Raw genomic sequence first — 10,402 nt, 5'->3', positions numbered from 1 at the left:
CTGTGATGTTAAATTGCGAAGCTTTTTACGTTCCGGGAAACGGGGTGGTCATGGCGACACGTGGAGTTTCAATCACTCGCCAAAGAGCAGTAATCTGCTGTCACTCAAAAACACAATGTCCAATCTCTCCCAAAGGTCGCAGATTTGATGAGACTTGAGGTCGGAAATGTTTGGTATGCCATTTGTCAGTAATGGTTAGAGCGCCACCTAGTGGGACGACTATAATCGTGGTAGAATGAGATTAAATGTTAGCTGGTGGTTGAATGCATGAATTCCATCAATGTGACATGAGATCGGACGTGCTGGTTTTCGAAGTTGGGCATGGCTCGACACGCCGGGGTGCGAGGGCCCTCATAACGCTGCTTGCAGCTTTAATTATTATTTTTAACTCAAAGCTGGTTACTCAGGTGTATGTTAAATATTCAGCTGAGAGATTTTTGTTGTATTACAGACTGGTTCGTTATGATGATACTTTTCATTATCCACAATTTTACTCAAGAACATATTGAACCAACTCTAATCAAACTAGAACTTAAACTGTTTAACTGTTAAAGAGACCCCTGAACACAATTGTGAGGGGGGGGGGGAAATCCACCCCTTTAACTTACTGTACTGCAACATCTTAGATTAATCACTTATTCATACTATATTACAACATTGTACCAGTATTGAATGTCAACTTTCTATTTAATTGAACAATCACTGTATATACTCTTGATGGATTTTAATGTGAAATACAGTAGACAGGTTCTTCCAGCTATGTATAGTGTACAACTCATCACACCTGAACATTTACTGCTAAGCATTTTCTTCACCGTGACTCATTTTCTAGACTAAAGTGCAGAATTTCATGTTTAAACAAAAGGAAATGTTTACCAAACTACACAACCATTTCATACAGCACAGACCTAAGAATATTAATCACATATTTACACTGCTGCGTGTTTGTTTCACACACAGTATGTACAGCAGTCACAGTGACTCAGTTTAAATAAAAAATAAAAAAAGTGCAAACATCTGCTGGAATGAGTGCTGAATTTAAGTAACAGGGAGAGGTCAGGATTCTTCAGCAGTGATACGAGAGCGACAGGTCGCCCGGAGCTTAGTCAAGGTTGCCATGGAGAGACTTCCTGGTTCAGTGAAGATTTTCTAGGAAAGGCAAGAGAAACGGGGATTAAAGGATTACTAAAAAGGAAAAGTAATATCTCTAATCTTTCATCCCGTAAAATGACTCATGATGATTTTTAAGAGTTGTAGGGGTCTTTACCTGCATGAATGTGTGGCACTCCTCTACAAATGGTCCGTGTGTGATCTGCTTGAAGCTCTGGCAGACATCTGGCAGTGACTGGGACTGCTGAATCAGATCCTGGTTGTGATGGATCAGAGTCAGAGCTACGCGGAACAGGATTTTCGAGCCCTCGTAGAACAAACAATCCCAGATCCGCAGAACAGTCTGGGAAAAGCAGCAGCAAAGCACTGAATCCCAACAACAAAGTAGTGCACAACATGAAGAGTAAACCATATGTAAAAGGTTCTACTGAACAGAGCTTGGGAAGTATTAATGCAGGTTAACAGCATTTTTGCAGTAGTTTGCAGGGTCAAACAGGCCTCCTGCTCAATTAGAATCAGCTGTCTTTATTAACTTTAGTAGATGTAATGAAGGCAAGTACAATTTTCACCTCCTTTTCAATTTACCTTAAAAAATTTTCCAGTGTTTTTAAGCTCTTAACTTTTATTTTTAAGCATTTTTCATGGTAGATGTTTGTAACAGTGGATGAAGGAAAACTTCACATCACCCCCAAACTCTTCCTGTTCAGGTATCATTTCTGACACTAGAGAAAAGGAGGTGTTTGACTCTGCTGGCAGTTCAGCTACATTCAGACTTGCATAGTGGTTCAAAAGCCGTTTAATTACTTCTTTTGCCATTTGTGTATAATTAACTACAGAAACTACAAACAGCATTGGCTTAAAAAAGTCATTTATTTTATAAACTATTTTACCTTTACCATTTCTTCCCTGCTGTGTAATGTAATGTGAGGTCACCTCCACACACATGTGCATAGAGCACGTGTACAGCGGCAGTGCTCACACAGCGGCCATCTCACCACTGCTGTTTGTTCAGAGAAGTTGGTGCATGCAGATTTGACCCACCTGGACAAAGCTCACAGTAACTTTGCCATAAATTGTGGTGCTTTTACATATTTATGCATTTACAAAAACAAGCAGTTACTTGTAATAATTTTGTAGTTTCCTCAGCACTGCTGCTAAAAATGCAAATACAAATTTGACTATTTTCTGTATTTCTAGTGTCTTTTTTTAATGTAGAGAGGTGCAAAATAGTGGGGAGAATTTTCTTTTCCTTTCATTTTTCACATCCAACTTGTTATTTTCCACTTTCTCTGCAAGTGTTACACCCTCCTACAGCAGTTGTATCTGGGGAACAAACATAGCAGCTCACACCCTCCTGAAGGTCAACAGAGGGAGACAGAAACAATAAAGACTGCTGTATAAAGTGGGTTAGCTGCACTGGATTAATTAAACACAAGGAATAAAACAAAAGTTGTCATTTTTATCGAAACCCACTAAAAAAAAAAAAAAAAAAAAAAAAAAAAAAAAGGGCTGTGATGAAGCACGAGTATTTAGTAAATAATCTGACTATTTTTCAGATATTACAACTACATGTCAATAAAAAAAAAAAAAAAAGTTTTGTGGCAGTACTGATAGGAGTTGGATCATGAGTATGAAACGCTGATCACAGACACACTCACCTCTACAGGCAAGATGTCTATGTAGAGACAGATGAACCACCGGGAGACCACCAGGGTCCACATGACGTTATGGTCCACCATGATCTGCCATACTGGCGGGATTTTTACCTTCACCAGCTCCCCTAACACCTCCTGATCTGTCTTCAGACCCAGCATGGCTGGACTGTAGTAGTCTGTAACCACAACGCAGACACACATCGTTGATAAGAACAAAGCAATATATGCAATACAACACCTGAATGAAGAGCTTAAATGTAAATTTAATAAACATTTCTTGTTTGACTACAAGATCCAAATGAAAAGAGTGCAGCTCTGAAGCCACACACAGAGGCCACGTGATAGGATTATTCTTAGCCTACAGCACTGGTACCCAAAGGGCCTGGACGCATACACACCTGTCACAAGATCGGGTCTGTACTACAAAGCAGGATTTCAACTTATCCGCATAACTTCCGGGTTAACCCTGGGGTTTCTGTAATTTGAAGCTGGTTCACTTTATACTACGTTATATTGCCAAGGTAACTTCTACTGTTTCCCTGATGAGCATCAGTAAATATAGTTTCACAGGTGCAATTTTATTGCTTCAGCTTTCTTTACAGGCTTAAAATGGGCAAAACGTTTTTACAGCACATATTTTACAGTCTTACTGACTAAAGCTCTTAAAGGGCACACATGTAGTACTAGATACTAAATTGAGACACACTGGTTATATTGAACGTGCTTCATAGCACAGGGCTCAGAGTGGCAGTAAGTGAATGCACAGAAACACTCACCTGGTAAAATTCTGCCGAGCAGTGCCTCCATCAGCCAGAAGGATTTCTCTTCATCTTTTGTGACGATGAGTAGATACCCAGCGATGAAGTTCATCCCCTGAAGCCAAAGACACACAGTTAGGTTTCACATGAGTCCTGTAATCCTGCCTGAGCACACTGTATCAGACAGAAGAGCTCTTTAATAAAGCATCTAGGGCACAGAGCAGTAAGTGTACACTGACTGAATGGGAATTAAGAAAAAAAAAACAACAACCACTGAGTATAATTAAAGATAAATGGATTCTATTTATGCCTGGCAACAAATGTAACATCAACACACCCTTGTTTAAATTGCAAACCAAGTTGCATATGATCTGGTGAATGGAATTTGGCTTTCATATGCTAATAATAACCACAGTCAGTTGGCATAGACACATAAAGCCTCTTTCTGGACACAGAGGCAAATTATTGGTAAGTGTTGATGATAAAGTAACTTCATTAAGGATAAAAACTGCTGTTTTTATTTACAGTTTACATTACTGTACATTTTAACCCCGCAGCACAACTCTTAAATGATGGACCAACGCAAGGTGGCTTTGCTGAAATCCAAACTAATATCACAGAATAATAATACTAGATTTTTTGCTTTACCTCATTACATTATCATTCCTTAAATATTATTCAAAATCCACATCAGGGTAGAATCTGTGGCGCTGAGCCGTACCTGACAGTAGCCCACAGCTGGATTGTGGTGTCCATAGGCCAGCAGCACATTGTACAGAGCTTTCTGCATACATGGGTTTGACGTCTTGTGGAAGTGGATGTTTTCCGGGAATGTTCTGTTCAAGTCTGAAAACGAGAGACCACAAGGACACCGATCACACTGTGTGTGGAGTGTTTGTATACACGCTGTAACAGATAAGGAGCAGGAAACTGAAACCCTGCTTTTAAATGTGAGACCGTGTCAGTCTAAACATTAACTTGAATATTTGGACTTTGTGTCTTTTATTCTGAAACGGGCTCGGAAAACATGGAAAAATGTTTCCATTCTGATGACCAGAAATCCAAGCATTTCTTCCAGGCACTGCTCACCACTTGGCTACAAACACCCCTAAGGTGAAACACGGAGGTGGTATTATTATAGTAAATGGACCGGCACTCTTATAGCGCCTCTCAACTGAGAACTCAAAGTCGGGGATTGATTCACCGACTGGTAGACGATTCACTCTACCACCAGAGCCACAGTCGCTCAATGTGGTCCATTGTGTTGCGTCTGTGTTGCATGCAAATTATTTGAGTGACTTTCACATGCGTTGCTTTAACAACCCCAGGCACTTTGAGGTGGTGGTACTCAATTGTAATGAAAAACCACTGAAACAGAATAGAGTCGAGCTGAGTAGGTACTAGTGAAATAGAGGGTTAAGGAGTTGCTTTGTGAGTTTAGGAGAACCTGAAGGAATAAAGAACCAAAACACTGAAATCCAGGTGCGCAAAGCCTGTAGAGGTTTATTTCATTTTTTATTTCACAAATAAATAAAGATATTAAAATGAAGACAAAGACACAACAAAGCTAAATTTTACAGAGCTTTTAATTGCAAATACTTAAAGTTTGTGTGTCAAAAAGTTAATCTAATATTAATTTTGGCCAATCATAATTTAAATGGTGGAGAATATTTCACATCTTCAGCAATAAGCTGTACCCTTAGCTTATTGCTGAAGACGTGAAATATTCTGAGTGAGAAACTGAACAGGCTGACCTGTCTTGATGGTCTCCACAAGTTTGGGGTCGTGCTCAGCTCCCAGCAGGGACTGGTAGTGCCCTGGGTTCCTCTCCAATTGATCTTGAGCCCCACTGGCTGCCATCCAGATCAGAGCCCGGTGCTCATTGGGAATTCCTTTGCGTACGTAACGCTTTACTGGAACAGAGGGGAGTATTTATGTTGAGTTCACATTTATGGACTATGAACTGTGTGAGTGTGTTTTGTTTTCATACTCACATTTCATATTCTTCTGCACCTTGCTTTTGCCCTTCAGTAGTTTGGACCACTTGATGGCTCGTCGGGTGAGCACAACTAGATACTCAGACATGAGCTCCTCATATGACTCATAATCAAAGTCCTCTGACCGCTTGAAGCCATACGGATCCACTCTGAGAAAAGTGGACAAAGTTACAAACTACTTCAAAGAAGCAAGTTATCGAAATAGTTTTCAGGCTCGTCATCATCAAAGCTTAAAAAACAAACAAACTGGAAAACATTTATTTAAACAGGAAGTGTACCTTTGTGTTGTGATTCTTTGAGCGTGAGCCAAGACAAGCTGAGTAGATATCAAAAAATTGCTTTGTTTTATTAATGTTGTGTTTTATAAATACCAATAGCTCCATCTGTAATCTGGTCCTACAGTACGTGAAGAAGTTGTGGCTGTAGGTGGCTCAACCTTACGAATTAGGTAACACAATAATCTGATTAACCCAAGAGCAAAGTCGTCCCTTGAAGAAGAAATGCTCCTACTCCACCGTCACACAAGAGTCTGGATTTGCAGAAACTACTTTACAGTGAAAAATAAACACACAAACTTTAAAATTATCTTCATGCAAAGGTTAAGTTTCTCCTCTGAGAGTGTCCTTATTGCCAAAGCAACAGTAAGCACAGACATTGGATGTATCAGTGTTGATGTTACCAATGTGTCATCTGATTTGTCGTGCTGGTTTGTGTTCACAGTTCCACTTCACATACAGTAAACAACTGTATGTGCAGTATGGAGTATATATATATATATATATAAACGTTAGTAAATTCAAGAGCGTTTCCAATCAGTACCACCACCTGTACATCGAAACGAAGCTTATTCACTGTAAACCACAGCTGACAAAAATCCCTCTCATAGGGAGTTAGCAACATTTTGTAAAAAGGTGTTGATTCATTATCAGTGTGATGGCTCTAAATTTACTCTCCATTAGAGAGTAAACTCTTTATACAGCTTCTTATTTTGTCATAAACATATATGCTTACAGTGGTGCATGCTTATAGTAAACATGGAGTGAGTCTGTGAAAGCTCAGAGCCTCAGTTTCAGACATTTTTTTTCTACTCTTGGGTCTTTATGATGACAGGCACCTTGCTCTGGTTATGAGCAAAGAAACCCCACTCAACCGCTATTCAAACCATCTGTTTGTAAGGAGCAGCCAATCAGACACCAGGGCAGCGCAAAAGATAAGTAAGGGTTATTTTTTACGGTAAATTATTCAGAACTACTCTTGTAGAATCCAAATATAAAAACGTGGAGCCATTAATCAGTACAATATGTAGCTTTTGAGTAATAATGTTTACAGGACGAAGTAAAATCCAAAAGTACAGCCTCCAAATGACCACTACAATGAAGTCAAAGTTAACAAAGCCCTGTAGAAGAGTGTTAACAAAGCATTAACATTATAATTCTCATGAAGGTGGGATTTATTATGGGTCTGCATTAGTTTGGGTGAATTCAGTAACGTGGCAGTTATTCAGTGGAGTAAACTTCAAGTAATTGTAATTTAATCCTAAGCTTTTTACACACGTACAATACTCTGTAATACTTCAGTACTCACAGTAGACACTTTTTGATATATGTGAACATGGTGGGGAAAAATACTAAATAAAAATACTAAATACAGTCAACATCAGTTTTGGCGGCCTGAAAACAAAATCTTTGTGATGCTAACACTGACTAATAACCTGACTCCTGTTTATATATGTTAGCTTTAGTCAGGTTTAAGCTACTATTACAGTAACCGTCAGAAGTACCTAACAGCTCAAATAAACAAAGTGATATCTGCTTCGTGATTTACGAAACTCAACTAACTTTGAGAGCAGAAAAATAATAACAAGTCGTATTTATTTGTTTGTTTGTTTTAAGCTTTCTGTGATTATTAACCATTTTTCAACGTTACCTGTCCACCCTGTCTTTAGCTCCACGGTCGGCGGGGGAGCGGCTCCCGTTGCTCGGTTTGCTCTTCTCCATTACCGCCTCTAGTCCTGCTCCGGTGATATCCCTTGTATGTATCCGCCGTGTTGTTTGCTCCAAAGAAAAAAAAAGCTCACAGTTAACAAGAAAATCAAAGTTAGGGTAAGTTAGCCCCAAGCCTGACTTTTTTCCCCCATGTGTGCGAGCGGTGGGAAACCTGCTGAGACACAGCTGCTTTTCCCCGGAATTGGGGAGAGACTCATTCTTGTCTTTCGCGCGAACTAACAAGTTGTTTAGTGTCGTCCCATCCGTCAGACCGTGTTTGGTGAAAAAGTAGAGTTTTTCTCGAGTTTTATCGCCATCTACATGCACCTGTTGCTGCGGGTCCCAGGCGCGATAGAGTGCAGCTAACAAGCAAACACTGCGGTTTCCCTTTTTTCTATCCCCGCTCTAAAAGCCACTCGGGTGCTCGGTAACTTCCACTCCCGTTGTCATGGAGGATCTCGTACATGTGACGTATGTCCCGGGACACGCGCTTCAATCAATCCGTAATGCTGCTTTCGAGGGATTCCGTAACATCCCGTTTCAAAGCTCTCACGGGACAAACTATCAGCTATGTTGCATTCAGGAGGCTTTGGGGGAATACGATGCAGAGCTGTAGAGAAGTAGAAAAAGAAAAGGAGAAGATGTAAGCATTGTTCTAAGGTTTGAAATAAATCAGGTTAGGCTTTGCTCATCAGGTATAGAAACGCACAATAATAACTGCTTTAAAAGTAAAACACCCTTTCTTCTGGAAAGTTAAAAATGCTACTATTTTTCCACTATACGCACTATATTTTTGCTTATAAAAAACTTATAAGCAAATTAAAACTTACTTATAAAAAATAATAATAATAAGCCAAACACTGTTTGAACTCGTGCACTGGAACGAGGGTGTCTTAAAAGTACCAATGTGTCCTACTGCAAGTAAAAGCATCATAAATTGTAAGCAGCTCTCCCTGCAAGGCCACGTCACACAGGTGAACGTAGCCACGTGTTGGGCCGCTCTGTCGTACAAAATATGCCTGAAATTAAATTAATATATGCTGTTTTGGTGACTCGGGACTACAAAAATAACTATAAATAAACATTAAAGGCCAAGCTCAAAGTAAATACGTGTCAAAGTATATCAAATTAATCGGTTTACCTGAGTTTTTGTCGTCCTTCCTTCAGCATAGATTCATGTTCAAAAAGTACCATGAGTGGTTAAAATAACATTCACTCTTTTTAAGGCTAGTTTGAAATCTCTTGAAAAATAAAAACAGCATAAACATCAAGCTAGTGTCATATTATGTCTCTGTGATGTCATCAAACCACTCTTCCTTCTTATGGCTGTGGTAACCTTGATAAAAAAAAAAACTGATTTCCAGGAAGGCCTTTCAAAACAACAATAATATTGTTGTGACTGTTTAATGCAGCTCTTCTACCTGGACCTATTTTTAATATGTCATGTCATAGGAACAGGCGCTGAGTCATGACTATTTTTGAATCTGTGGACAGCAAACGCAACGACAAACAAGCAGCAGTCATAATAATTTGACCCAGGCTGATGATGACAGAAATTCCTAACCAAAACAGCAGCCAGAAGTATCAGTATGTGTTTGTGTTGCATGACTGAGTCTTAATATTAGACATTTAATGGATCTACATTAAAGACACACCAAATTTGTAGTTTTAACTATTCTCAACACAGTAACAATGAAGCTACGCTCTTTATCACCAGTAACTCTGAGGGTAAGCCTTGAGGTGTACAGGAAATGGAACAGGTTAGCCTCTATCTTTTCTACAACAACCTGTCTAGTGCTGTGATAAAGTATTTGCCCCCATTATTTTTATTATTATTTTATTATTTGTGTATTTGTCAAATTTAAATGTTTCCAATCAAGCACATTTGTAATATCAGAAAAAGATAACCCGAGTAAATATAAAATGTAGCTTTTAAATGATGATTTCATTTATTAAGGTGAAAAAAGCTATCCGGACCTACCAGGCCCTGTTTGACTGTTCACATCTCTGTATATACTACTTACTCTTAGTGCTTCAAAGTTACCACACTTTTTTCTTTCTTGTCTGAACAACCAAAAGCAAATACTTTTTAAAGGTAGACCTAAATAAAAATACAGGCTACTCTATGGTTAGCCATATAGAGTGTGCATTTGCAGCAGTTCAGTTCTTGTAACAGCGTCTTCACATGGGAACAGGAAGAATGAACTGAACAAGATTAAACCACCACATTTTCAGAACAGACTCTGATGACCCTGAAACGTTCATATGAGGGCATGTGTTTGTGCCCTTGGTAAGTTAAATAGGTAAACCATGTTAGTCTATGTCAAAGGGCCTTTGACAACCACACAGCTTAAAAATAACAATAAAGAACAATTTGAGTTTGCACATGTCCTTCAGTGATGGAGCACATGATTTTTACTGCTTAGCTAAAATGCACGAAAGAAAGTACTTTTTGACATTTTTAACATTTCAGTTTTTAATCATTTTGAAATTGTATTTAACCTCCTAGGACCTGGCACATATGTGGACATCACATTTTGGGACGTCTAGACCAAAATACTCTCTACAAGGGCCTGATATGCACTTAGGAGGACATTATGCCACTGTTCTATCAACATCTGAAACGAATCTCCTCATATGTGGATCTCATTTTTCTCAAAAACAAATTCTGGTAATTCTTTGTTTTTACATTCTTTAGGTCCCAATCAGCCCAAATAGCAATGAGAAATTAAAAATGCATGCCATAAAAGAGTTTGGGTCTTAGGAGGTTAAAGAACACTTTGCCCATTTTTCTAAAATAATATAAATACAAAACTTTACAAACATGTCACCTACCTGGCTAACAGATTTGGACAGCACTTTTGCCTCCCTCTGTCTCAGTTATACTCAACAATCTA

At 39.0% G+C, this 10,402-nt stretch overlaps 1 protein-coding gene across 1 annotated transcript; it reads right to left on the bottom strand.

Moving 5' to 3' along the window:
- Window positions 1-844: 844 nt before the first annotated feature.
- grtp1a (growth hormone regulated TBC protein 1a) lies at window positions 845-7,934 on the bottom strand. The gene is made up of 8 exons (XM_085356034.1): window positions 7,447-7,934; window positions 5,518-5,669; window positions 5,278-5,436; window positions 4,245-4,369; window positions 3,542-3,638; window positions 2,769-2,941; window positions 1,268-1,453; window positions 845-1,149 (listed from the first exon to the last, which is right to left on the bottom strand). Exons 1-8 carry the CDS (start codon window positions 7,515-7,517, stop codon window positions 1,057-1,059), a joined length of 1,056 nt encoding a protein of 351 aa, XP_085212160.1. The 5' UTR covers window positions 7,518-7,934; the 3' UTR covers window positions 845-1,056.
- Window positions 7,935-10,402: the final 2,468 nt, after the last annotated feature.

Source organism: Diplotaxodon limnothrissa, linkage group LG1 (genome assembly GCF_057381915.1).
Source record: "Diplotaxodon limnothrissa isolate DT_005_m linkage group LG1, D_limnothrissa_male_GT1.1, whole genome shotgun sequence".
Classification (NCBI taxonomy): Eukaryota; Metazoa; Chordata; class Actinopteri; order Cichliformes; family Cichlidae; genus Diplotaxodon; species Diplotaxodon limnothrissa.
Note: the sequence above shows the minus strand (reverse complement) of the source record. Positions and strands in the feature narration are given on the sequence as shown.

Coding starts and splice junctions, on each gene's coding strand:
- grtp1a (XM_085356034.1), bottom strand. CDS start 7,517: ATGGAGAAGAGCAAACCGAGCAACGGGAGCCGCTCCCCCGCCGACCGT. Junction 3,639..4,244: donor CAGCTGTGGGCTACTGTCAG/GTACGGCTCAGC, acceptor CTTTGGCTTCAG/GGGATGAACTTCATCGCTGG. Junction 1,150..1,267: donor AGTGCCACACATTCATGCAG/GTAAAGACCCCT, acceptor TGCCTTTCCTAG/AAAATCTTCACTGAACCAGG.